At 52.6% G+C, this 27,933-nt stretch overlaps 2 protein-coding genes across 5 annotated transcripts; one reads left to right on the forward strand and one right to left on the reverse strand.

Moving 5' to 3' along the window:
* Positions 1-36: 36 nt before the first annotated feature.
* Positions 37-8,368, forward strand: ANKRD23 (ankyrin repeat domain 23). Of its 2 annotated transcripts, none has more exons than XM_084755025.1 (9): positions 37-267; positions 4,253-4,399; positions 4,597-4,725; positions 5,831-5,956; positions 6,118-6,216; positions 6,317-6,415; positions 6,535-6,633; positions 6,738-6,836; positions 6,918-8,368. In XM_084755025.1, the coding sequence occupies exons 2-9, from the start codon at positions 4,355-4,357 to the stop codon at positions 7,011-7,013; spliced, it is 792 nt and encodes a 263-aa protein (XP_084611151.1). In that variant the 5' UTR covers positions 37-267; positions 4,253-4,354; the 3' UTR covers positions 7,014-8,368. The 2 variants fall into 2 exon arrangements, with proteins under 2 accessions (XP_084611151.1, XP_084611150.1); XM_084755024.1 differs by lacking the exon at positions 37-267 and adding an exon at positions 2,626-2,997.
* Positions 8,369-11,124: 2,756 nt separating this feature from the next.
* CNNM3 (cyclin and CBS domain divalent metal cation transport mediator 3) lies at positions 11,125-27,660 on the reverse strand. 3 transcript variants are annotated; one of them, XM_084755023.1, is made up of 9 exons: positions 26,297-27,660; positions 19,016-19,159; positions 17,789-17,938; positions 17,295-17,464; positions 17,070-17,166; positions 16,597-16,730; positions 16,088-16,226; positions 14,266-14,364; positions 11,125-13,153 (listed from the first exon to the last, which is right to left on the reverse strand). In XM_084755023.1, exons 1-8 carry the CDS (start codon positions 27,561-27,563, stop codon positions 14,315-14,317), a joined length of 2,151 nt encoding a protein of 716 aa, XP_084611149.1. In that variant the 5' UTR covers positions 27,564-27,660; the 3' UTR covers positions 11,125-13,153; positions 14,266-14,314. The 3 variants fall into 3 exon arrangements, with proteins under 3 accessions (XP_084611149.1, XP_084611148.1, XP_084611147.1); XM_084755022.1 differs by lacking the exon at positions 14,266-14,364 and having other exon boundaries at positions 17,789-17,935; positions 26,297-27,659; XM_084755021.1 differs by lacking the exon at positions 14,266-14,364 and having other exon boundaries at positions 26,297-27,657.
* Between the last annotated feature and the right edge of the window lie 273 nt (positions 27,661-27,933).

The following is a 27,933-nucleotide window of genomic DNA, read 5'->3' on the forward strand; positions in this document are numbered from 1 at the left end:
GGTGCAGTGTTTTTTAAAACCTGTCTGTCCTTCAGCCCCCGTGTCTGTGAGATGAAATGACTGCCTCATGGCTGCTCTGGAGACTGAAGAAGCCTGTGTGGGCACTCTGGGGAGTGCGCTACATTACAAGCACCATGCGAGAGTACCCACTGTCCGCACGGCCTGGGAGTGCAGGCCTGAAATAGCAGCAGCTCAGAAGGCCACTGCCTGCCTGGGCTACAGAGGAGTTCAAGGCCAGCCTGGCCAATATAGACCCGATCTCAAAAGGTAAATAGAGGGGATGTATAGCTCAGTGGTAGGTGCTTACCTGACATGCAAAAGAGCCCTACGTTCAGTCCCTAATACAATGGGGGGGAAATGCCCAGTTTCCGAAGTCTAACTGACACTGGCTTTTATTCCAGAATTTCAGTTCTGGAAGTATGCTCTGTACAAAGTGTGACTGTGCCAGGTGTGGTGGCATACCCCTTTCTCTAATCCTTTAATGGTGGCCCTCAAGGCAGGAGGATCTTTTTTATTTTTTATTTTTTGGTTTTTTCGAGACAGGGTTTCTCTGTGTACCCTTGGCTGTCCTGGACTCACTTTGTAGACCAGGCTGGCCTCAGACTCACAGAGATCCACCTGCCTCTGCCTCCTGAGTGCTGGGATTAAAGGTGTGTACCACCGCCGCCCGGCTGAGGATCTCTCTTTGAGCTCCAGGCCAGCCAGAGCTACAGAGACCCTATCTCCAAAACCCATGCAACTGTACTTTTTATTGCTTCTTTTGCACTGCTTGCTAGTGAGGCTGCACACCTGTCTTTGACCTTCCTATCTGTGCCCATTCAACATGTTTTTGTTCTTGCTATGTAGTCAAGGCTAGCCTCCAACCTGGAGCCATCCTCTGGCCTCAGCCTCCTGAGTGCTAGGATCATAGGTGTGTATCACCACATCCAGCTTGCCATGGTTTGTTTTTTTTTCAATTCACAGGAACTTTATATTATGAATATTGAGCCTTTGCTTTGGGTGTATGCATGTATATAGAGAAACATAGTGTACATATGATATATGTATATTTTCTTCGATGCTATCACTTGTCTTAGGTTGATTGGCTTCTGGTCATGGACCCTGGTCCACATACTAGAGATGGCGATTTAGCAACAGCTGTTTAAGTGAGCAGAGCTGATAATTACCTCTCCATAGCAACCTAGGCAGATTCATCTTTGTTTACAAAGACGTTTACTTACAGGCTCATTTTCAAACTCTGCATGAGAGCACAAGGTCCAGTCTTCCCCAGCACCAAGAGAGAAAGAGATGCACTGAAATATGTTGTATTTTTGAAAGGAGAGTATCAGGTATGGTGGCTACTGTAAAGCAGCCCTCAGGAGCTTAGGCAGAAGTACACGTTTGAGGCTAGCCTGAGCTACAGTATGAGACTGAGTGTGTGTGTGTGTGTGTGTGTGTGTGTGTGTGTGTGTGTGTGTGTAGGGGGGAGGGGTGCTGAGAGAGAGAAAGAGAAGCTGATCTGCTCCCCAGGTTCCACCTACACCACAGTGAGTATAGGTAGTGGTGTGGGAATAGTGCCAAGTTGTGCCACAGCGTGACACTCTTCAAATAACACGTGCTCTGCAGACACAAGAGGAAAAGTTAGGAAAATGTGTTTTCCCCTGGGGCCACTGAGGCAAGAATAATCAAATAGGTCTTTTTTTGTTTGTTTCTCACCCCTCGCCACCCCCACCCCCGAGACAGAGTTTCTCTGTGCAGCCTTGGCTGTTCTAGACTGGCTTTGTAGGCCAGGCTGGCCTCAAACTCACAGCAATCTGCCTGCCTGTGCCTCCTAAGTGCTGGGACTAAAGGCGTGCGCCACCACGCCCACCTAAGTATAGCGTGACAGTTACATGTGTACCCTGATGCCCAGCTTCATGAGATGTGGAGAGCAGAGCTAGTCTGGCTTTGTCAGCCTTCTTTCTCAGGAGTAACACTTCCCTCCTCATCACCAAGGTGGTTTTTGCAAAGAAAGCATCTGACACATAAGTCCCGGGAAGCGCTCTAGCATCCCTCTGTGGTCTCTGGTCCTCTTTCGGCCCTAATACCCTTGAGCTTATTTGGTTGTCTCCATTGATGTTGCTTTCATGTGCGCGTCTTGTTTACTGGGTATCTGATTTCCTTTTAAAGGTCAAACTGGAGTTGGGAGCACAGCAGAGTGAAAGGCACCCCTGGCTTCTGAAGGATTAAGGATTTGATTTTGTTGGCTAAAGGCAGCTTGCCTCGTGGCTGCCTGTCATGGTTATTGCCACAGACCAAGGCCCCTTGACCTGTCGAAGGGCATGTTTCATGCCCAGACGGTATCTGGTGTGGACCTGGAAGGCTTCTTCAGCCTTATGAGGGCTGATGACAGACAGGCTGGGACAGAACACCATGTTGGCTGTCAGCCTGCCGAGGGACAAATCTGGGTGGGAAGGGCAGCCTTGAGACTAGCCGATTGGGAAATCACACGAAGCCTAGTTTCATCATTTATCCCATGAGAATTCCCAAGGCATTAGGTCACCCTCTTCTGCCAGCCCTCCTGAGGTCCTCTGTAGGATGCCTGCCTCCTGCTGGCGTGACTGTGCAGCATCTCAGGCAGCCAGATCTACATTGTGAGCCTGGGCTCCTCACAAGTGGGCTTAAACCTCAGAAGTGTAAGAAATGGCTTCTCTTGGGTCCAGCCCAGGCACCCCAGCCCGTGTGGTGGTAAAATGACTCCCTGGTAAATGTGGGATGTGGCAGGTGCAGGGCAGTGGATGTCTGAGGAGGTTGCCTACTCAGCTCCGAACAGCTCCTGCCCTCAGTGGGCCACATTCCCAGGTCTGTATTTTGGTTAGTGTGACAGGGCCCCATAGTCATCCGGCCTGGGCATAAGCTCTGTCCTTCCCCACCCCCAGGAGAGATCTCTCCCATAAAAGGGCCGAGCGCTCTGCTCACTTCGCTGGGAGTAAGGAGAGCAAGGGGGGGACCATGGACTTCATCAGCATTCAGCAGTTGGTAAGGATGTGAGGCAAAGGGTGGGTGACTTGTGAGGACCCAACACAAGGCTCAGGTACCCAGACCTTAAGGCCAGAGTAACAAAGTCTGGTTGAGGGCAGAGAGCTGTTTTTTTTTGGGGGGGGGGCATCTGAGGGTTAAACTGAGAAGCAAGACAGCATGGCTTTTTCCTGCCCAGTTTTCATGTGAGGGGCATCAAGAGAAGACGTGGGGAGAGAAACTGGGTGACAGTAGAGGGGAAATCTTTGAGTTGCTGAGTCTTTTTTTGTTTGTTTGTTTTTTGTGATTGTGGTACTAGGGGTCCATGTGTGGGGTTCTGAAGCCCACATTTTGGGGCTTCACACATGATGGGGTAGCACTCTGCCACAGAGCTGCACCCTTGAGCTCGTGGCTTTGTCTTTGTCTGGGTGGTGGGAAAAAAAAATGGAAAACGGTGAGTTACTTTGGAATCTATAGGCACAGACAGTCCTTAGGTCAGGCACAGGATGGTTGGAATGGAACTTTTTGGAGGGTCTGGCCATTTTGGGTGTGTTTTTGGGTTCCCCAAGCAGCAGCAGTGCAGCTATCTGAAGTGGGTGACACGGTTCATGGAGGGTGTGAGGCACATATGCCTCACTGTGGTACAGTGGCCCCAGCTGGCTCCTTTTGGGAAGTAGATGGCAAAGCCAGGTCCAAAAGGCTTTTGAAGCAGCTGACTTACAAGGGAAGACCCAGCCATTCGGCCAGAAGCCTCAGTCTCCCACCATCTGCACCTTCCTTCGTGCTCTCTAGCTCCCTGCACGGCCGCTAAGGGGATGGGTAGGCTCTCAGGGATGGTCACTGAGCCCATTTTACAGAGACCCAAAGGCTAAGAGCAGGGATTTGGGATTTGACCCAGGAGCTTGGGTCAGGTGGCAGTGTGGCACCCACAGCAATCTGGGGATCGAGGCCCAGAGTAGAAGCTAAGGTGTCACTTGGCATGAACCCAGAGGTATAAACAGACTCCACCTCCCTCAACTCTGATCTGCTGACAGTCACAGGCAGTCCTTTCCCTGGGCCTTGGCCATTGCCAGTTGGCAAAACCTGCAGGTGTGGGGTGTGTGTATATGTGTGCGCGCGTGCCAACATTGCAGCCCACCAGAAGTGTTCAGCAAGAAGTCTGACTCCCAGGCTCACAACTGACTCTGTATGTCAGATCTCTTATTGTGCCACACAACTGCTTCCCAAGCATCCCTCCAGTTGTCCCGACCCCCAATCTCCTCTATGTGTCCTTCAGGTAAGTGGAGAAAGAGTTGAAGGGAAAGCGTTGGAGTTTGGACATGGAGTTCCCGATCCTGGAGGCTGGCCTAGTGGCTGGAGGCTGGGACCCCAAGAGGCCATGGCCCGGGAGAAACTGAAGGTGGAGGAAGAGAAGAAGAAGAAGGTGAGTGGTCTTGGAATGGAGCAGGAGCAGTGTGGGTGTCCATGAGCAATGAGGACCCGGAGCCATGGCCACAGCCAGCCACAGCCAGCCATAGCCAGCCAGCCAGCCAGCGGCTCGGTGGGCCTTCAAGGCAGGAGCCTGCCCTGAGAACCCTACCCTGTGGCTGATGTCTGGCTTGGACGTGTCTTCTGCCCTAGATGGAAAGATTTAAGAGCTCCAGATTGACTCTGGACAACCTGACAGACTTGGAAAACTTGGTTCAAAGACGAAGAAAAAAACGACTGAGACACAAAGTCCCCCCCAGGGACCCCGAGCCCGTGGTTGAGGTGAGAAAGAGGTTTAAACACAGCTGCATAGTCAGCACCCCAGCACCCAGCCCCTTCTGTATTAGCTGCTTAGCTTGTGACGAAATACCTGGCTCACTGTTCCAGAGTATAGTTCACTGCTGTGGGGAAGGCGTGAAGGGAGCTTAAGGGAGCTGTCGCACAGCAAAGACCAACGCCTCTATCATTTACTTATTTATTTATTGTGCCAGTGTTTGCCTGTATGTATGTGCACCAAGTGGTCAGAGGTCAGAGGTTAGGAGAGAGCATCATACGCCTTGTACAGATGGCTGTGAAGTACCATGCCGGCGCTAAGAATTGAACCTGGAACTTCGGCAAGAACAAGTGCTGCTGAGGCACCTCTCCAGCCCCAGTGCTCACTTTTTTTTTTTTTAAGATTTTGTTGTTGTTATTTATACAGTATTCTCCCCACATGTGTACCTGCAGGCCAGAAGAGGGCACCAGATCTCATTATAGGTGGTTGTTGGGAATTGAACTCAGGACCTTTGGAAGAGAAGCCAGTGTTCTTAACCTCTGAGCCATCTCTCCAGCCCCCAATGCTCACTTTCTTAAGTTTGGTGGTTCTTGTGTCAGCCAGCCTAATCTAGACGCTCTCGCTGATGTGCCCGAGGCTTTGTCCCCCTGGTTCCAGGCGCTGTCATATAACAGACTTGGTCATCGTGGGCAGTTAGCTGTACCAAAGTGCTGAGGACTCAGCCACACCAGCAGGGCTGCCTTTCAGCATCCGCTCGCCTGCTCAGCTTCTTGGGGCTGCTGGCACTAGTGCCCCCTGGCCTGTAGACACATTGCCAATCTCTACTTTTTGCTCGTGTTCTGGGTGCCTGTCTATGTCCTTGACATAAGGACATCCGTTATGCAGGAAAGGGGTCTACCTTACTCTAACATAACTGCAAATGCAATGACTGTAGCTCCAAAAAGACCACATTCTGAGGTACTGGGATCAAGATTCGGAATATGAATGAGGGCACAGGAACAATGAGTATGTGACACACACGTCCCACTCTGAATCTTCCACAACTGTAATGAGACAGGCCAAGTGTGCTGTGCTAGACTGGTGAAACAGCTCTGTTCTGTTCCACCCACCCAGCCGCAGCCCCAGGTCCCACTGGAGCCTGTGGACCTGGAAATGTTCCTGAAGGCAGCAGCTGAGAATCAGGAGGCCCTGGTTGACAAGTACCTGACAGATGGCGGGGACCCCAACGCCCATGACAAGGTAGGGTGGGTGAATGAGCTTTAGACTTGTGTGTGCCGTCTTGAACACATTAGGCCTTAACTGGGACACTGGTGGTCTGTTCTAGGAAAAGGGGTGGGGGTGGGTGGGTGGCTTTAGGGATTGGCTCTGCTCTTGGTCTAGTTCTGTGTCTCTGTTCCCAGCTCCACCGCACAGCCTTGCACTGGGCCTGTCTGAAGGGCCACGGACAGTTGGTGGGCAAGCTGCTGGTGGCGGGAGCTACTGTAGAAGCACGGGACTTGGTAAGAAGCAAGGGTAGCCCTCACGGTGAATGTGGTGGCTCATCTAGTCAGCTGCCTTGTGACCCTGTGGGTCAGGGCACCTCGATGCTTTGTGTTGCAGCTGGACAGGACACCTGTGTTCTGGGCCTGCCGTGGAGGACACTTGGATATCATCAAACAGCTACTTAACCAGGGAGCTCAGGTCAATGCACAGGACAAGGTAGGACAGGTGCCTGCTTTTGGTAGCCTGTTAGGGCTGGCAGATGCAAGAGGCACAGACCTTCTGGGTTGGGGTGGCATGACCAGCCCAGACCCAGCACTGCAACCATTCACCCCTAGATCTGGAGCACCCCTCTTCATGTGGCAGTGCGCATGGGCCATTCTGACTGCCTGGAGCACCTGATTGAGTGTGGCGCCCATATCAACGCACAGGATAAGGTGGGTGTTTGTGACGGAGTAGTCTGCGACAGATGGGGGAAGTCATCTGTGTGAGCAGCACTTTCCTGCATTGTGCCCATACCAGTGACTGACTTTCTCCACAGGAAGGAGACACGGCACTCCATGAGGCTGTGCGCCACGGACACCACAAAGCTACAAAGCTGCTGCTGCTCTATGGAGCCAAGTTGGGCATGAAGAATATGGTGAGTGCCAGCCAGGTGAGGTCTGACACCTGAGCTGGAGTCCCTAGGAGAGGGAGACTGACTCAGTATCCTTGTTCACAGGCCTCCCTGACACCAGTGCAGCTGGCACGAGACTGGCAGCGGGGTATCCGGGAAGCACTACAGGCCCACGTGGGGCACCCCCGCACCCGATGCTGATGACTGAGGCCTGTGGGTCATCCATTCACAGCCACCATTCCATACCCACCCAGCCACCCAAAATGGTCCTCTGCCTCAGTCCCAACTACTCTCCGGCTTTGCTTCCCTTGGGCCTGAGGCAGCAGGTAGAGCAAGCCTCCTGGGGGTCAGCCAGGAAGACTGTGCTCCCTTCCCGGGGCTGGAACAGAGGACCACTGGGCAGCACGAAACAAAAGTGGGTCCAGATGAAGGCCAAGGCCAGAGCAGGCAGTGAGCAGACCAGCTAGGTGTAGGCCTCTCTAGCAATCCTCAGCCCAGGAGACTGGCCTTTCCTCTAAGTAGACTCAGATGCGGCCAGCAGCTGCATCCAGGGCGTGTCAGGCGCTGGGGCAGCTCACAGCCGCCCTCTGGGCAGTGTTTCCCAGGACGCCATTCCTATCAGTAGCGACCCTGATAGTGTCTGGAGTAGTTCTAGCCATCTCTGGTCTTCAGAATGCTGAGGGGCATGTCAACAGGACTGAGGCCCTACAGAAGTCAGTACCTGTTAGGTTGCCCCAGAAGCTGGAGCCGGATGAACTGAACTACCGTGTCCCTCTGGGGAAGCTCCGCCTAAAAGCGTCACGCAGCCCCACTTGCTTTGTGTAAAGGCAGAGAGCCAGGTGCTGGGGATTGCTTGTGGCCCACTCAACTCTTGGGGTGGTGGCCCGCTGGGAATTGCTTGTGGCCCACTCAACACTTGGGGCGGTGGCCCGCAACCCTAGCTTACCCTAAGGCTCTCATGCCCCTGGTCTGGAGGAAGTGCCTAGACTAAGCTTTCAAGCCCTACACACTGGGGAGTGCTGCACTTTCTATGGCAGTGACGATGGTATCTCCTGTGTCGACTGGTGTAGAGGCTCCTACATGGCTCCTTTCTTCCTTTCCCTTCCATCTGTCCTAGCTTCACTGGTGTAGACCTGTACTACTGGCAGGGCCAGGTCCTTCAATGCCAGGATGTGGACAGTCAAGAGCCGGGCCTCCTCCACTGAGGCCTCAGGCTCAGGAAAGGGCTAAAAGGTGGAGGCTTTGCCTCCCACACAGCCCCAAGTTGACATCCATTTTGCAGCAGTTATTTTTAGCCTAACTTTGGCAGCCTCTCTGGCCACTGTTACTATGTGAAGGACCGAACCTGACTGGTGTTCCCTCCTAGGGGGCACATACCTTTCCGTGGGCAGGCCCTGCCAGCCAGTGTGCACTCGACACTGGTGCCGTGGGCAACACAGACATTCAAGACTACTTAATATGAAGACGACTCCTCAGAAATGAGGATGTTTAGTTGACTCACAAAGCCACCTTTTTTCTACAGATTACTGTTTTCTCATTAAACTGATTATCCACCACTACCTTGTCGTACTGGAGCTGGGAGGCACATTGGGTTCCACAGCAGAACCAATCCATACTTAGTTGCCAAGTCCATCAGCCATGCCAGGCAGCTGACAGCAACGTGCCACTAAGTGCTGGGCATGTGTGTTGTCCTGGCTCGTGGATCTCATGATGGACAAGTTCTGAAGGTGACAGTTCTCACCTTCAGCTGTTTTTGGAATCACCACTAAAAAGTCCTGATGGGTGCAGAGGGACACAACTTCAATCCTACTACTTAGAGGCAGGTCCAGGCCAGCTGGGGCTACAGTGAGACCCTCCTCAAGAGTCCCAATGTGACTGGGTCAGAAGCCCTAAAGGTGGGCTCCAAGTGTTAGCTGTGGACATGGTTGTCTGTGTATATTAGCAAACTACATAATTCTAGGAGAGTGGTGGGTAGGAAATACCTACCTTAGTAGTAACAGCCCAACAGACGTCAGGATACAATATAAGCAATAATCCACCTCCCCCTGAAACCAGTGAACATATGGATACAAAAAACTGTTACAACTGCTCAAGTTTAAACCTAAAAAAGCTGTAAGATGCTGGAGTCTACAAATGGATTGGAAGGCACCACATACAAAGATGTTGGTTCTTCCCAAGTTGGCAACCTACAGGGTTAACAGTTCCTACCAAAACCCAAATTTTTAGACAAAATTCTAAAGCTTGTAAGCAAATGTACATCGCAAACCGTTCTGAGTTCCTGCATGTAATCTAGCACGTGGGAGGACTCAGGGTTGCTTTGAGTTCCAGTCTAGGTTGAACTAGTATGAAACACATCTTCTAAAAAGGGTGTGATGCATGCTTTAATCCCAACACTTGGGAGGCAGGTGGAGCGCTGTGAGTTCAAGGCCAGCTGGTCTACAAAAGCGAGTCCAGGATAGCCAGGACTGAACCAAATGGGGTGGCATGTACCATAAGCCAGAAAGCTGATGCAGGAGGATCACTGAGTTTAAGGGCAGCACAGGCTATATATATATTGAGACTGACTACAAAAACACCATACCACCACCACGTTCCAATTTGGAAAATAAAAGCAGGAGGTATAGGATTCCGTGCTTGTATCCCTGCATCTGGGAAGCTGAGCAAGGGGCACATGAGGCCAGCCTGGCCCACAAACTGTCACACCCTTTTGTTTTGAGACAGGATTTGTCCTGGAACTCACTTTGTAAACTCAAAAGATCTGCCTGCCTGTGAGTGCTAGGATTAAAGGCATGCCCTGCCCTGTTTTAAGAGAAAAGATAAAGTGGGATCAAGAGAGTAAGGGACAGAAACTAATGACAACTGACAACTCAGAAACCGTACAAAACACCCAAGTGACTCTGAGGGGCCGATGCCTTCTACAACCAACGTACACTTCCTTAGGCTAAACAGGAAAGGGGAGAGCTAGCTAGCATCGGGGTCCCCAGAGAGCAAGATTATGAGTTTGAGGCCTGAGCCCAGGCCTAACAAACACAAAACCCAAATACCAATAAGAAAACAGTTGTGGGGCTGGAGAGATGGCTCTGCAGTGAAGGGCACCAGCACTAACCACGCTTCCAATGACGGGGGTTCAATGCTCAGCATCCCCCTGGTGAACGACAACTGTAACTCCAGTTCCAGGGAAGGTCCAGTGTCTTCTGGCCTCTGTAGGTGCTAAGCATGCACACGGTACACAGACATGCATGCAGGCAAAACAATTTTTTTAAAAAGCTATGATCCAACCAAGCCTTACAGAAACTAATTTAAAATGGACACGTGTACATGTAAAACAAACTATTTCAAACTCTTAGGGAGGGGCTGGAGAGCTGTTCTTCCAAAGGACCCAGGTTCAAATCCCAGCACCTACATAGCAGCTCACAACTCTCTGTAACTCCAGTTCCAGGAGATCTGACAGCCTCCCACAGACATACATGGAGGCAGAACACCAAATAAAATGAAAAATTATTAGGGAAAAGAGGCAATCTAAGACAGTCAGATATGCTAAAAGTACAAAAGAAAATTTGATAAAAATGAATTTAATCAGTTAAAAAACCTTCAGGACTATCAGGACTACACAGAGAAACTCAGTCTTGAGAAACTAAAACCAATGAACAAAAGACCCACCTTTGTTCTAAGGCCCTGCTGTGAGAACACAGCCACGGTAATACTCTGTTACTAGAGAACACACCTGACATGGGAGCTCGGGAGCCTGTGGTTGCATAATAAAGAAGGAGCACATGGCCTGGCCTCTTCACCCCATGGTCATCATGGGGCAGAGAGGAGGAAGGGGCCAAGGCCCCTTTGAGGGCATGCCCCAGTGACCCCAGGTGGACCCACAGGCAGCCTAGGGATTAAGTCTGTAGTACACAGGCCTTAGAGGAACAACTCAGATCTAGACTACAGCACTACACAGGTTACATCTTTGCAAACCAAAAATCCAACAAAGATTTCTAGATTATGATTATTTGAAGCAGGAAAGGGAATAGATGTACTAATAAACAAACAAAGCGCGCAGGCGTGTCACCACAGTGAAAGCTTGAGCAGATATGCACCCCGCTGGGTCAAGGAGGAGCAGGTGAGCTGCACAGCCATGTAGTGCTGGTTATCTGTATGACCACTCAGAGGGGCTGGGAACCAGCTCATTCCTACATTGTAGGAACCTCAGCTTGTACTCGGCTACTCCAAAAGGCCTGCCAGTTCCTTTTTAAGAGGTACACATCCTGGCAACCTGCCCATAGCACTTCCCCAGGGCAAACACCAATCTTTACAAGGAACCTGTATGTGAATGTTCATAGCAGCTTTATTTGGAAAAGGCCAAAAATTGGAAACAACCCAGCTGTCCTTTGGCAGGACAATGAATATACCAAGGATACAATACCACTCGGCAAGAACAAGGAACAAACCACTGATCGTCTCCAGAGAACTACACTGAGTGAAGACGTCCATCCCAAAGGCCACGTGCTGCATGGCGCCTTAAACAACATCTTGAAATGGCAAAATAAGAGATAAGGAGCAATATCGTGGTCTCTGGGGCTTGGGGATGGGGCAGGTGACTCTGAGTGGCAGTCCAGGGGACAGGTGCCAGACATGCAGGGCTGCAGAGCTCTGCATCATAGTTTGTGAGATAGAACCGCTGAGGAAAACCAGGTAAAGGGTGCATGGACTATGAATCTTTGTCACTTCCTATGAATTGGCAGTCACTCTAAAATACAGTTAGGTAAAAGGGAAAACAATAGCTCTAAGTGCATTTTGGCATCCTGCCTTGGAATCCTGCAACAGAAAAGGATATTACCAGAAAAAAAAGTAACATCCACTGCACTAATGTTGACATTTTAGCTTTGATAGGAATCCCAAGGTTATTTAACACGTTAACATCAAGGGAAGCTGAATAAAGGGCACGTGGAACAACTCTGAATTTAAAGCTATTTCAAAGACCACAATCCTGGCCTCAAGGTGAGACCAGAAACCCAAGGTTCTAATTTATCAGGCGATTCTGGGGTGCAGCCAAAATTCAGAATTCTGTTCTGGAAACAAATTATTTTTAAAGTATTTGCTTCCAACCTGGGTTTGTTCTTGGAGCATATAGCTTTAGAACATTTTCTCAGCAAGCTTACCACTCACTGTTCTCTTGGCCTGCAAGTCAGGTCACCATTCTTTTGAGGAAGGTTCTAGGCATCCTCCCTTCCCCCCCCCAAACTATGGTCTCTGAGCTGAGATTATGGAAGGAAAATGTAGGTAAACTAGAAGAAAATGGCAATGCCTTCCCATCTCTGTATCTCTAAGACGTCACTGGAAACAGAAAACATACAGAATCTGAAACATTTCAGAGATACAAGAAAACTTGACTTGTTAGCAGGTGACAGGAGATACTGGGCTTGCAACCAATCCTCACTGGCTGCTGCTCTCTGCACGGTACAGGTGCACACCTCCTGGAGGCTTAGGATGAAAGTACATGGCAGGCACAACAGGAGGTCACTCTCCTGGGTCAGTCAACAATGACCTTTAGTCTTCACAGACCTCAAACAGAAGTCGACAATACCATTGGTGGCACCGTGTGCAGGTAGGAGAGAAACACAAGCTGACCCTTGGGCCATGCTGAGCACGCTTTCTGTGTCACTGGGCCAGCCTGCTTATGACTTCAGGAGTCAGAAGAGCTTCCTCCACAGGAGGGAGCAGAACTAGGGCACAGATTTATTGGGGAACTGTGCTTTTAGATTTGGCACATGGAAAAACTGGGGTACATGAATCAAAATATGGTACTATAAGAGAAGCCAAAAAGTACACAACAGGGCCATAGATTCGAACATCTCCATCAAAACCCAGCACTCTTAGTTTGCTCAGAAAGCGATGCCAGCAACAGAGGGTTGGCCAGTCAAAAGCGGAGTGAGCGCAGGCCAAGGCCATGTAAAGGCCGTTAACTGTGCACCACACGGCACCTGGCTGGTTCAGGGAGGTATGAACACACTGTGCTGTTACAGCTTCAGGGAGAAGCTGGCCCTGTGGACTAGAGATGATGCTGTTTCTTTCATCCCCTGCCAGAAACAGGCTCCTGGAGGGTTGCCCTGCCAATCCCATCTCCTAAGGGAAGGCAGAGCTAGCTGGAGGCTCTGGCACTGAGGAGGCCCGGGACCTACAGCTTATAAGGGCCATCTAAAACGTGGCCAAGAGAGGTGGGGACAGGCTGGCATAAAGCTCCCCACACACTTGTCCATTTTCAGCTTGGGGTTGCCTGGCAAGCAGTTACACTCCTGGGTTCCGCCCCGGGCTCTCCTCCACCGGGACGCTGGGTCTGCTGTTGCTGGACCCTAAGGAGAGGGGGAAAAGAAAATGGCATTCACAGTAGGCTCTGCAAAACCAAGTACTGAACCGTTAGGACAAGGAGCAGCAGCTTGGACAGACGGACAGATGGGCCTCGGGACACCTTAGGAACCATCAAAGCACAGTTAGGAACAGGGATGGTTGTAGGCTTCAACAAAAAAACCCACTCTAAGGACAGCCACCACCCATAAAGGGCAAACACAGGATATGGACTTGTCATTGGTTCGTGGATTCTGCTTTGTTTCCCTTCTTTGGGGCAGCAGGGGTTGAGACAGGGTCTCACGCAACCCAGGCTGACCATGGATCCCAGGTCTTCCTATGTCCATCCCCTGAGAACAGGGATTACAGGTGCGCCACCACAACTGGCTTTTGTTTTTGGTTTTCGAGACAGGGTCTCTCTGTGTAGTCTTGGCTGTCTTGGACTCACTTTTGTAGACCAGGCTGGCCCTGAACGCACGGTGATCCACCTGCCTCTGCCTCCCCAGTGCTGGATCATAGGCGTGCGCTACCGCACCCAGCTATAAATCAGCTTTCCTTATATTGATGTTGATGTATACACATGTACATGTGATGGTATGCGTGTATCATGACGTGTATGGAGGTCAGAGGACAATCTGTGACAATCAGTCCTTACCTTCTAAGGTCCCAGGGACTGCTCTTGGGTCACCAGGCTTGGAGGCATGCATCTTTACCCACAGAGCCTTGTTTTGTTTTTAGACAAAGTCTCACTGGCTGGCCTGGAGTTCACGTGCAGTGGAGTGACCTCAAGCTTAAGGCATGCAGAGTGTGGAGAGCACAGGTGTAAGCTGTGGGGCCTAGGGGTGCTATGTTTTTACTTCAGAGGCTCGGGCGGCACTGCTGGGCAGAAAGACCCTTCTCCAGATGATCAAGAGCCCCTGTGCTATTAGGAAGCCTTGGGTTCCAGGACCAACCAGGTGTCTCATGACCCCTTGTCTTCTAAAAGAGTAAATACATCCAGTACTTCCCCCAACTCCCCCGACCAAGAGGAACGCACCCAGCCTGGGAAACTCTGAAGTGCCTGACAACAGCTGGAGGATGGGGAAAGTGAAGCAAAGGAAAAGAAAAGCGAGATATTTACCTTGGTGTTTTCTTAAAACAAAAAATGCTCACTAGTCCACAGTCATTTATCAACTGCAGTTTCCAAATGTGCCAAAGAGGGAAAGGTCTACTGGGAAGGCTGAAGAGAGCAGAGAGAAGAAAGAGGAGGAAAGACGCTATTGAGTGGCAGCGACACGCCTCAGCTCCACACACGCAGCAGGCTGGGGAGGGCTGTGCCACCCGGGTGCTGCTGGGACCACAGAGGGAAGGCACAGTCACAGGGCTACAAGGGTAAGCGGTCCCAGAAACACACTATGCAGAAGACTGAGCATTCGAATAGGAGGTCAGGGGTCAAGAGATAAGGTTTCGAAGGTCACCTGTTGTTACAATCACTCAGTGGCAGCAGATACAACGCAAACAACTGGGTGGATACTAATAAAACCTTGCTCATAAACTCAGGCAGCTCCCACACCACTGGCTGCCTATGCCTGGGGCGGGCAATTTAAACCTCTTGTAGCTTCCAAACATTTCAACCAAGGCACTTTCCTGCCAGCGGTTTCCTGCCAAGGCCACAGGGCCACAGTCCCTGCACTACTTTAAGCAGTGCTCCACAAAACCCAGCACTGTGCAACAACACGAAGCTCTTTAGGGGCAAACACAGAAGATCCCAGAGTTAGGCAAACCTCAGAGAGGCACGCATCGGGTCACGCTTCGGTGACAATTGCCAACATTATGCTGGCAAACAGGCTGGATAAACCATTTCAAAGAAGAAATAGCCCAAAGCCAATATAAATTACTCTTGTTTTTCAAGACAGGGTTTCTCTGTGTAGCCTTAGCTGTCCTGGACTCCCTTTATAGACCAGGCTGGCCTCCAACTCACAAAGATCTGCCTGCCTCTGCCTTCCTAGTGCTAGGATTCCTTCGAGTGCCACAAAGCCCAGCTGTAAATTGCTGGGAGGCAAAGCAAAGAGGACTAAAAAACAAAAAACCTCTAGAGACCAGAGGTACAGTTCAAACGGTAGAATGCTTGCCTTGTGTGCAAGGCTCTAAGTCCAACTCCCAGCACTAGGAAAGAAAGGCAGGGAAAGGAGCAGCAGGGAAAGTGGGATGGAGGACAGAGGCGAAGGAGGGAAGAGGCGAAAAAACTCCTGCTCAAGTGACAGCTGTCGTTCTCAGTTCAGGTCTGTACCTCGAATACAGTCTGTGCTGTCTGAGTAGTGGATAGAGCCAGAAAACACTCATGTTTTAAAAACAGATCCTGAGGCAGAGGCAGGTGGATCACTGTGAGTTCGAGGCCAGCCTGGTCTACAAAGCAAGTCTAGGACAGCCAAGGCTACACAGAGAAAACCCTGTCTCGAAAAACAAAAAACAAATAAAAACAGATCTTGATAAAGCTAAATGTATGAACTTCTACTCTGGGGTATTTCATAGGATGCCATGGTGCACACCCGAACACAGTGAAAAATGCCTTTCTGAACTTGACGTTCTTTTAGAATGGACGGTGAGCCATGTCCACAACCAGGACTACAAGGGCCTCAATAGGCTGTCCCCCAATAAATCAGAGCTAGAGCTCACAGGAACCGAGCCATCATTGTGGCTCAGGGTCATGGGTCTCTATCCTTCGCACTTGTGTTACTCTTGACACAGTTGACTCAGAAAGCAACTTCTACTGTAAAAACATGTTTATGATCTCAAATGTGCATTGCAGTGACCACAGCTCTAAGCTCCTGGGAGGCTCTCTGGCCATGGGCAGGATGGGCAGAAAAACAGCAAGATGCAAGACAGGGGAAGCAGAGAGCAGAAGAGGGATTCCACATGACCTCTGGTCCTCAAGACTTCAGGATGTACTATGTGGCGCTTACCTGCTGTCTCAGCAGACTTGTCACCAAGGAGCCTGGTCTGGCTGCCTGGGATGGTCTGGAGGCCGGCATTCTCTGGGGAGGGAGGCAAGCTTTGGGCTCGGGTGGCCAGGAGTGCATTAAGGTACTGCAGCCGTGTGACCTGGAGGACAGGAGAAGAGAGGAGTGACCCAGCTGGTGCATTCTGTGAGATAGACAGCAGGGCTCCACCTCTGACCACCCCTAGATAGGCCGGGCTTTACACCAGCGAAGGGCAAAAGGCCTTGAGCCAAGTGGTTCTGGTTTTCGGCCGAATGCTAGGATCACCCACAATGGGGAGAGATCAGGTGTAAGGCCTCCAGATGCATCCAGACCCCAACAGTCCAAGGAGGGCAGGTGGTCCCACCAGGTGGGGTGTGAGCATGTCTCCTTGTGCTGAGTCCACTTTTCATCCTCACACTGACAAGCTGGACTAGCCCCTTGGGAGCACAAGGCCAGTTAAAGCATCACCAACGTGCAGCCCAGACAGTCACCTTAATGAGCTGCAGGTCAGAAAGGGCCCTCACGGTGTAGTCGGGACAGTACGTGGAGGAGCGGGCACTATCAGCTGGTTCAGGCTGCAGGTCATGGCGGATGAGCTGGCGTGAAGACACTGGGGACTGGTGAGCTATGGAAGAAATAATCAGAGATGGTGGAAGCCATTGGGACAACTGCACAGCCTCTTACGCCTGCCTATCAGGTCACCTTTGAGAGGGGACATGTAGGAACAGGGAAGATGGAAAAGCTGCCTTGGGATGTTTGCAGGGATCGAGGGGGCTACCAAGATAAGGTAGAAATCCTGTTCTGCACTCTGCGCTGCCTGGAGACAGAAAACTCACTGTGGGGCAGGGATGCCTACTCTTGGGAAGTCAGGGTCTTGGGTGCAGAGACAAGCTGCATCACCAGAGTGCCGGGGCAGCTCTGCTGCTGCACCCGCAGCTCTCAGCTCCAGAGGACCATAGCTTACCTGAAGACGGAGCTGCCAGGGCGGACACTCCATAGTATGTGAAGGCCCCGTTCTCGAACTTCAGGCCCTCTTTCCCAATTTCCACCTCGACCCTGCCCTGGGAAGAAGACAGAGATGGACAGGTTAAGTCTCCTGCAGTAAGAGAATACTCGAGGAACCACCAGCCCCAGCAGTTTAAGGGCACGTGCCTGCATCTCTCTCCCCAGGCCTGGGCATCGTGGTTACCTGCAGGATGAGAATGAAGTAGTCTACCGGCTGGCTGCGCTGGTACAAGTAATGGTGTGCGGCCAGACGGTTGCTCTCATCAAATTTCACTTCCTGGTTGACGCTGGGATGCTTCAGCAGGTGCAGCAAGACTTTCTCGGAGATTCGCAACGGGCTGAACACATCCACCTCTGCCCCACGGTGGGAGAAAGGGACAATGTCCACTGGGGCCCAAATGGCTTGTCATCACACCTGCCTCCTGCTGCTGCCTGGGCTCTCCCACAGTCCCTGGGCTGAGGCAATCCACGCAAGAGAGCCAAGCAGGGCATACAACAGGGGCCAGACGAGGTTCCCAGAGCACGCCTTACCAAGAGACACCAGCTAGCTCTGCAGAGGGAGGCAGGCACTCTCCGAGAGCTTCCAGCTCACTGGGAGCCAAGCTGGTGTCTGGCCTGGGTGGTTTCTTGACCCTCTGGGTGCTGAGACCAGGGGCAAGGACCACCCTTCACCCTCACCTCGGGAAAGGAAGCGCTGGGTGGCCAGGAGCAGCTGAGGCGAGATTTTTACTTTATATTCATCATCAGACACCTTGAATAAGGAGAATTCCTCCTTCCGCTTGAGGGGGGTGCCCAGGGCAACGGTCTTCTTTCTCACCTTGGTGTCTGCTGGGGTAGTGAAGAGATGGCACGGGTAGGTATTAGCACAAAGCAAGTGACGCTGTTCCCTGAGGTTGGGGTTTCCGGGGAAGTATCACCAGGGCCCCAAGGAAACATTCTTGCACTGCTTCCGGCATGACACTGAGCTGCTGTGCCCCCACACAATGATCCTAGTGCTTGGGACAGAGGTCACGCCCAGAGGCAGCCTCGCCCTCCTGCTCAGGGAGGGGATGCTGCTGCGGAGGCCCTTCAGGACGCTCGTGCTTGAGTGTCAGCCGCAGCAAACGGCAGCAGCTACCCTGGTGACGCGGCATCGGCCCAGGAACAGAACTGAGGTCACTGACATGGTACTGCTGAGTCCTCAGAGGCCACGTGAGGCCCCAGCTAACAAAGGTCCCAGGACCTGCTTGGTAGTAAACTATGTTTTGGGACAAGCCTTGGTTAGCCTAGAACTCAGAGATCCACCTGTCTGTGCCTTGCTGGGATTAAAGCCATGTGGATAAAAACAAACACACAAACAAATAAAAAACACTGTGTGACATTGGATGTGGTTGTGCACACCTTTAATCCCAGCACACAGGAGGCAGAGGCAGAAGGCAGAGGCAGGCGGATCTCTGTGAGCCAAAGGCCAGCCTGGTCTACAGAGTCCAGGACTACAAAGAGAAACCCTGCCTCAAAAACAAAAAACAAAAACAAAAAACAAAAACAAAAAACAGAAACAAAAAAATGCATGTGCAGGTGACCAAATGCAGGCCCATTCAAACTAGACACAGACATCCTCTACTACTGCCCTTCACACCCAGGCCAGCGGCTGCGCGGGCATGTGGGCTCGCAGAGGCAGGCGCACTAGCCTGCCCGGGGCAGGGGCATCCTCCAACGACGACCGAGAGCTGCTTACAAAGCCCTCTGCTCACACAGGGCTCACAGAAGTCTGTATGGTAGGCAAGAGGGGCCCATACCAAAGTAGGGGCGCTATCGCCTGGCTGGAGCTCTAGCGAGTTTTCAGCGGCATTAAGGCCCACTGGCCCCTGATACAGATGCCCCTCAGGCTGCTGGAGTTAGAGAAAAAACACCAGTCAAACTCACGGTAGTCTTCAGATTCGTCCAGGATCTCGGACTTGATGATCTCCTCGATGACGTCCTCCAGGGTGACCAGGCCCAGCACCTCGTAGAAGGGGTCACCCTCCCCCTCGTTGTTCACCTTCTGCACAATGGCCAGGTGGGACTTCCCTGTAAAAGGGGACACTTATTTGCAGCCTGCAGGGACCCCCTAGGTTTCCTTGCACCAAATGACAGAAGATGCTCGTACTGGCTATGCCACACCCTTTCTCCGTACACTAGTGCCTCACACCTCACACACACACTCTATCTACCCTGCCCTGAGCTACAGCCTCAGCCCTCTTTTTACTTTTTATTTCAAGGTAAGAGCTCACTGTATAGCCCAGTCACAGTCAGTCAGTCTCAGTCTCTCTCTCCCCCCATCCGGTCCCTGTCCCACCGCCTCCTCATATATATATAGTTCCCAGACAAGCTTTCTCTATGTAGCCCTAGATGTCCTGGCACTAGCTCTGTAGACCAGGTTGGCCTCAAACTGAGAGCTCTGCCAACCTCTGCTTCCTGAGTGCTAAACTGCACGTGCCGCCACTGCCTGGCCTTTTCTCTACAGTCTCTGTAGTCTACCATGTATAAACACACTGAGCAATATCTCAGAGCACAATGCCATCTCCTGAGAAACACCTATGCTGTTTTGTTTTTTGAGACAGGGTTTCTCTGTGTAGCTCTGGCTGTCCTGGAACTCACAGTATAGACCAGGCTGGCCTTGAACTCACAGACATTTGCCTGACTGTCTCCCAAGTACTGGGATGAACGGTGTGCACCACTGCCACCCCACCACCCTGCCCTGTGCTGGGTTTTAATTCAGGGTCTGTACAACTCTGAACTGGGAGTGTGCTAACAGTCCTCAGCTGAGACAATCTAGGTTGAGGGGGAGGCACAGGGCAAGGGGTACATTTAGCCCAACTAGATGTCCAGTTTATGAGAAAACTTTGCAATTTTAAAGTGTTCCTGCCTCCATCTCAGGAACCCTGAGACCAGGTGCACACCACCACACACTTGGTTTTCTTCTTTTGTCTTACTATGCAGTCTGGGTTGGCCTCTTGCCTCTCTAGTGCCCGTCAGGGTTGCCCAGAGAATGGAACTGAGTCCAGTGTGGGCATCAGAATCTCGAGTAGGCCAAGAGGAAGAACTGCAGCTGGGACATGCCACCCACCCGCTCCTGCGACCTTCTCAGTCACCTTCCTATCTGGCTGAGTAGTGAGGATAGAACAGCTTGGGAAAGACCCAACTATTATAGGGTCGGCAATGTACTCAGAAATGTACTCGGGGTCACATAAGTCTTTTCCATACATAGAACTTTACACTTATCTGAAAGACAAGTAGGCGCAAGCTATGTATGTGACTTATAATCTTTTCTAACATGCCCCCAAACCTGGTGCGTATGTGCCTAACACTTGCGGTGTAGCACAACCCAGAACAGGGTCCGCTCAGAATAGCCCACAGCTGGTCCTAGAGGGGCTACTGGATGGAGCCAAGTAGGTCCGAGGCAGGCACTGAGCACCACACACCTATTACCAGCAACAGAGCTGGTCCAGTCCCCTACTGGGGCTATTTGTTCCCAGGATCTTTGGGAGAAAAAGCCCAGGCCTTTACAGAAGTCATGCAGTACATACTAAATAAGGTATCTTTCTGCAGGAGGCAATAAATGCCCCAGGAAAAGATTAAAGCCTCCCAGGAAGAAAAGGCCAGGCGCTCCTGACAAGTGCTCAACCCGCTGGGCCAGAATTCCAGGCTTCTAAGTTCCTTCTGGTCCCTCCTGGTGGAGCTGGGACCGGCTCAGGCTGGCAGGCAGGTGCCAGCTCCCTCAGGCTGGCAGGCAGGTGCCAGCTCCCTCAGGGCTGATCCGCCATGGAACACAACCGTGAGACCAAGCAGAGAGGTCAAGAGTGCAACATGCAAATTGTGGACTCTCACACCCAAAGGCTGGTTCTAAATGCCACTCAGCTCCCTCCATCCAAGAGTGAGGCCCTCTGGCTGCCACTAGCAGGAAGTGATTAGCGTCTCCAGTGCTCTTGGACTTCTCTGAAAAGGGGTCAGGATTCTGTGGCCCGCTGCAGCAGGACGATTCGGAAAGCACAGGACAAGTCCTAGCCACAGGAAGTGTGGAAGGGCTTCACAGGAAAGCAGGGGAAGACAGGGAGGGTGTTAGGGATTAACATTTTGCCCCCACTACACAGGACTGAATAATCCCTAGGGCAGATGTACAGTCTGACTAGGCCAGCTCCACAGAACCATGGCAGGTATGGCTGGCGTGACCTGCTGAAACAACCGCAAACCGGAAGGTTCTAGAGTTTTCATTCTAGTTACCAGGCTCAAAAGTACTGCAACTGCTTGGAGGTTGAGAGAACTGCTCATGATGCACATCTTGTGTGTGTGCCACTAGGGACAAGCCAGGGTCTCACTCTTGCTGTCACTGACCTCTGCTGTCTTCTAAAGCAGTTGTGTGCATGCACGCTCAGAAAAAACACACGCCAACAGCTCTCCGCAGCTGAGACCTGACTCATCTCAGTGCCGTGACAGGCACTTGACAGTAAAGTAGACTTCAAGCTGGCACCGGCAGAGGCTGAGTGAAAAGCCCATGCCCTAATCCTTCCTCTGCTTCCAGTCTCGCGGGGCTGACAGGCAAAGAAGCAGGGCTTGATCACTTGCCAGAAAGCACAAGTTGATGCGGCCCCAAAGCACACTCTTTCAGGCGACTTCTGCACAAAATACTCCCTGGAAAGGGAGCAGCTCCCCGCCTTACAAAGGTCCCAGCCTACTGGTGCCTGAACTGAGCACACAGAGTAGGGCCCCAAAGGACAGTGGGTAAGATACCCCGCCCAGACTCAAGCTCCGGGAAGATCAGTGGCCACCGGTCTCAGATGCTCGGCAGAGAGCAGAGAGAACCCATCTAAAGACAGTGACAACCGAAAGGCTGTAATATGTCCTCAGTTCCTTTTTTTTTCCCCCCCTTAAGATTTATTATACAGTATTCAGCCTGCATGTGAGCAAACAGGCCAGAAGAGGGCACCAGATCACATTACAGATGGTTGTGAGGCACCATGTGGTTGCTGAGAACTGAACTCAGGACCTCTGGAGGAGTAGTCAGTGTAGTTAAGCTCTGAGGCATCTCTCTAGCCCTATGTCCTCTGTTCTTAAGAGGAAAAAGGGATAAAAGAGTTGGGATGAAAAGGACCCAGATAAAGAAATAATCACAGAAGCCAAGGAAGCTTCTCACTTACCACACGACCCAGGAAGTCATGGCCCCACTGGGTCTCCAGGTTGTACCCTGCTTCGAGAAGGCATGTTATTGAGCAGCTTCTGAAATAGTCCCGCGCCACCCCTCCCCCCAGACAGGGTTTCTCTCTGTGTAGCCTTGGCTGTCCTGGACTCACTTTGTAGACCAGGCTGGCCTCGAACTCACAGCAATGTGCCTGCCTCTGCCTCCTGAGTGCTAGGATTAAAGGCGTGTGCCACCATGCCCGGCTGGAATAGTCTATTTAAACAGAGGCATTCAACCCAAATCCTTTAGCACCGGGATGCCTGAAACCCGCCTGCTTGGTTCCCCAGAGGCTGCACACCCCAAATCTGAAGCACACACACTGTGGCCTTCCCTGTCTGGGACATTTCCTTCCTATTGACATGCTAAGTGGAGCCAACTATTTTCTCATGCCAAACCCACTGCCACACTCTCCATCCTTTGGTCCTCTGTTGGTCACTGCTACCTGGGCTCTGCTTTGCAGCCACGTGTGGTGAAAGGAGGCCAACACTCATCCTCCCAATTACCCTTCTGAAGAGACTGAAGAGCAAGGGCAAAAGCTCAGAGGCACACTGCTTGATTAGTGTGTGTAAGGACATCCTGGGTGCTGCCCTCGCCTGCCGCCCCTCCTCTTAGGAGGTCTATTTCCTCAGCATCCTGGAGAGGGGCATTCTGCTTCTCACTTCCATGGTCCAGCCTGTTCCTGGCAACTTCTCTAGCCCCATCTTCTGCTGTGTTTTGTGTTCCCCAGAGCTTAGGCTCCCCGCACCACACCTGTAGCTCATCTTGGAGACTACTTCTACCGGATACGCAGATCTTCACCTCCTCTACAGTCTTTTGTTTACTGTCCACATCAGCTGCCTGCTTAGGAATCTGTTCCTCTGGACACAAATTCCAATGTAAGAAAATACTCACCTGCTCCTGGCTCCAGCCCTTAAGGACGCCAAAATATTATCATACAGGAGGAAGCCTAGGCCTCCTCCAATACAGGCTCCACAGCCCTGAGCCAAGCAGCAAATGTCTTCCAGCCTACCTCCTTGGGTCACCTCCTCAGGCCAATGTGGCTCCTGACCTGTCTTCCCTGAGCCACTAGTGTGCACACCAGTCACTGATCAGTAAAAACCACCTAGGCAATCTGGGTGTGGAACACATCCAGAACTTTAGTTTGAGCACTTGAATGGCAGATACAGGAGGCTATGCGTTCATATTGAGCCAAGGCTACACAGTGAGACCCTGTCTCAAAAAACCAAAGTACTCACACAGTGCTGCTCCTGACTCACAGCCCTGATGATCAAACCCACATCCATGATACAGTACACAGGCACACCACACACATCTTGCCTCTGTGAACATTTTAACTAGGAGGCTGAGACATCGCCAGCGTCCCCCATAACTGTTACCAATCCCCAAAGCTTAAACTCAGTTCTACTCACACAGGGACAACCCTTATACCTCCACTGTCCCCAATCTGTGACACCCACAGCTTTTAAAGAGACCAAGTACAGGTCCGGCTGGCATGGGACACTACAATCACCACCTCCCCTGCTCACCACCCTCTCCCCCCTATCCCACGTGGCTTCAGATCCCAGCCTCCCGCATCTGTCCTCACCGGCAGCACTTCCTTTCTATTGACACAGGTCAACTAGAACTTGCTCTGGCAAGACATATGTAACTGTCCTTGATGAGCTCGAACAACTCAGACCTTGGACCTTAGAAACCAGAGTTTGGAGCATCAAAGGAAATGATGCTCTCTATATTACTCCCTAACAGGAAGGCTTGGGACAATTATGGACGAAAAGGAACCCATAGCTCCAGGTTCACCATTAAAAGGCTAGTTCACCTGGAGCTAATAAACACCTTCTCTCAGGAAGGAGTCACTAGACTAACACGCACACCAGACCTGACTGTCGCTTTGGTAAACAGAGCAAGAGAGCCATGGTGGTCCTCCTAGGATCTGAACAGAACCCTGCTGGCTGGCTCCCACACTGTGACAAGTGCCTTGTTTGAGGGCTATAGCACCGCAGGCACCATACTTACTATAAGGAGGTTCTACCCTACCCACTCTCAGAAAGAGGCTGAAGGACCAAGCTCTAGGAAGAAGCCAGGACACACCCGAGAGGTCAGAGCTGCTCACCCAAGCCTCCCATTCAGCCATGCACCATCTACACACAGGTCTCCTGCACAGACAAAGGGAGACTGGGCATGCAGAGTGCCCATCAGAGCCTGGCACACACTACTGAAGCTGCCTCTTGCATTGACTGAGTGGACCCGGAGCCAGAAGATTTGCCAGTTGCCCAGTTCAAGGGGGTTTGTTCCATTTGCCACTTCTTTTTCTTCTTTTTTTAAAAAAAAGCTTTATTATTTATACATTATTCTGCCTGTATTTGTGCCTGTACACCAGAAGAGGACACCAAATCTTATTATAAATGGTTATGAACCACCATGTGGTTGCTTGGAATTGAACTCAGGACCTTCGGAAAAACAGACAGTGCTCTTAACCTCTGAGGCATCTCTCCAGCCTCATTTGCCACTCACTGTTTGTCAAGCAGCATAGTTCACCCAGGGGGACTACGGAAGCACGTCAGGTGGGCAAGAACACCCTAAGGATGAGGATGGAGTGCTACAGAGGACCCCACATCTTTTTCTGTTTCAAGACAGGGTTTCTCGGTGTAGCCCTGGCTGTCCTTGAACTCAAGAGATCTGCCTGCCTGTCTCCCCAACTGCTGCCTGGGATTGAAGGTGCGTGCCAACCCCACTCCCAGTAACCCACGTAGTAACGTCTGGAGAGCCTCATATTTTTTTCCTTTCAACCTTAGATGTTCAAATACATTTGTTCTTGCCTTAGACCTAGGTTCTGTACCCACAACCATTTATGACTCCAGTTCTGGGGGCTCTGAAGCCCTCTCCCTACCTTCTCAGGCACCTGACACACAGACACACGCACACAGTTTACATAAATACATGCAAGCAAAACGCATATATAAGTAAATCTTAAAAACCAAAAAAAGCTGCTTAAACAAAGCAGTGAAAGGAGTTGTGAAAATGTAGAATCCCAGAGACCTTGAGGGGAAAAGGGGGAGAGTGGAACTGGGGGGTGGGGCGCACAAGGCCCTGGGTTAATTGCTAGCACCGAAAAAACAATTTAAATGAAAGGGAGGAGGCTAGAGAGACGGCGCAGCTTTTAAGAGCACTGAAGACCCAAGGTTCAGTTCCCGCCACGGGGTGGCTAACAACTTAACTCCAGTCCCAGAGAACCCATCGCCCCCTTTCGGCTTCTACAGGAACTGCATGCATGTAGTACACATAAACTTTTAAAAAAAAATTAAAGGGGAAAAATGGCAAAAAGGGAAATAAAAACATTACTCATGATGTTTTCAATGACATTAAAAGTTCTCTCAGTACCTGTAGCTAAGTATTTGGGTGCCTCCTTGCCCTGCAACCTGAAAGGGCCAGGAACATCACCGGTCCAGCTAATTTGATGTTAGTTAGGCGAAGGTAAGTTTCCTGTTACCCTAGCCTTTTGACATCTGAGTCTGGGTCAGCTTGGAAGCCCAAGTGAGCAAAACGGCCCAAGAGAAGGAAACCTGGGGGGGAGGGGGGGTCAGAGCCAAGTAAGGCATGCCAATGGGGAAGGGGGAGGGGGCCGCCGGAGGCTCTTATTAATTCATTTACCTTTGAGACAGAATCTTTAGCCCAGGCCGGCCACCATCTGAGTTTATGAAGTGTTGGGGTCGATTCAGGGCTTCACGTATGTTAGGCAAGCACTGAACTACATCCCCGGCCCCCCCTCTTTTTTTTTTTTTTTTTAAATAAATAGAGTCTTACTACATAACCCACGCAGACCTGACCCTCCTGCATTAGCACCGCCACCCCCCACCCCCGCTTCTAAAAGGAAGACTTTAATATTTCCAAAGCTCATCCCCAGATGCAAGGTCATCACCATCTGGAAAAGGTCAAGGTTTAGTGCCTTCTGTGGCCCGGTGTGACCCTTCCCACCAGGGGCATCCCCTTACCTCGCTTGAACTCCTCCAGGACGGCGTCCAATTTGGTGTCATTGAAGACGAAGTGGAGTGGATGGTTGTAGAAGCGGGTGATGGTACTGAGCGGCGTGCAGTCCTCGGGGTCCACGAAGGCCAAGTCTTTGAGGTACAGCATGTCCACGATGTTGGAGCGCTCCTCCTCGTACACTGGGATGCGCGTGTGGCCGCTCTGCATGATGCTGGCGAGGACGCCGAAGTCCAGGACAGAGCTGGAGTCCAGCATAAAGCAGTCTTTGAGCGGCGTGAGCACGTCCTCCACGGTCCGGTAGCGCAGCACGCCCTTGCTGAGGTCGCTGTAGGGGTCGCCGCCGCCGCGCGCCAGCTCCAGCACACGCTCCCGCAGCCGCCCGGGCCGCGCCGCCAGCTCCAGCAGCTGCCCCACAGGCAGCGCCACGGGCAAGGTGAGCAGCACCGCCAGGCGACTGAGGCCCAGCGCGCGCGGCGCCAGCGCCAGCGCCCAGCGCCCGCTCACAGCGGCGGGCAGCACCTCTCCCACCAGGAACACCAGCCCGGCGCAGCCCAGCACGGCGGGCACGGCGCGCTGGCCGGCCGCGCGGTACAGCAGCACCGCCAGCGCCGCCTGCGCCAGGCTGGCCAGGAGCAGCAGCGCGCCCAGGGCGCAGCCGGCCCAGCGCCGCGCAGGTTCCAGGCGCCGCGCCGCCGCGCGCTCCGCCTCCGAGCCGTTCTCGCGCAGCACCTGCACCTCGGCCGGCGCCAGAGCCAGCGCGCTCAGCTGCAGGCCGCGCGCCACGGCCGCCAGAGCCAGTAGCCCGGCCGCCCCCAGCCCCAGAGCCCAGGGCGGCGCCACTGCCGCCGCCGCCTCCTCCTCGGCTACCCCGCCGCCCGGCTCCACGCGCACCGCCAGCAGCGCGGAGCGCGGGTGACCGGCCTCGGCGCGCAGGCGCAGCAGCGCGCGCCACTCGCCCGTGGGGGCGGCCGCCTCCTCCGGCTCCGCGGCCCGCCCGCCCTCGGGGCAGCCCGAGCCCTCCGGGGCTACCCAGGTCCAGGAGCTGTTGGCTAAGCCGGAGCAGAAGAGTCGCAAGCAGAAAGTGGTCTCCGGCGCTGCCCTTCCGCGCAGGGAGCCCGCGGCCGGCGCGCCGTCCTCCTCCGTGCAGAAGCTCAGCAATCCCGCGCCCGGCGCCGCCTCCGCCGCGGTGCTGCCCAGACAGAGCGCGGCAAGCATCCAGCCCAGCCAACCCGCCACAGCCGCCGCCGCCGCAGCCGCCGCCGCCGCCGCCATGGCCTGCTACCCCCTTCAGGGCCTCGGGCGCAGCCTACCCCACTCACCCGCGCCTCTGCAGCGGCGGCCAATCGGCACGGGCCTTTGCGTCGCTGCGACCAATAGGCGGCTGGCGGAGGCGGGCTCCGGGGAGAACTAGGCTGCGCCGGGGAGTAAACAAGCGTCGCGGGGCGGGCCGGGGGGCGTGGGGCTCGGCTCGACAGGGAGGATGCGAGCGGCTGCTGGGACGACCTCTGGGTCCCCGTGCGTGTGTACAAGGAAAGAAAGGTTGTTAACCCCCTGCCCTGCAAGGCTAAGAGCTGAGCAAGAACCAGAGACTGGCCGCAAGGAAGCCAAGGGCTCTTTGTTTATAAGATTTATTTTTCTACTT

The sequence above is a fragment of the Acomys minous genome (assembly GCF_964271855.1).
Source record: "Acomys minous genome assembly, chromosome: 13".
Classification (NCBI taxonomy): Eukaryota; Metazoa; Chordata; class Mammalia; order Rodentia; family Muridae; genus Acomys; species Acomys minous.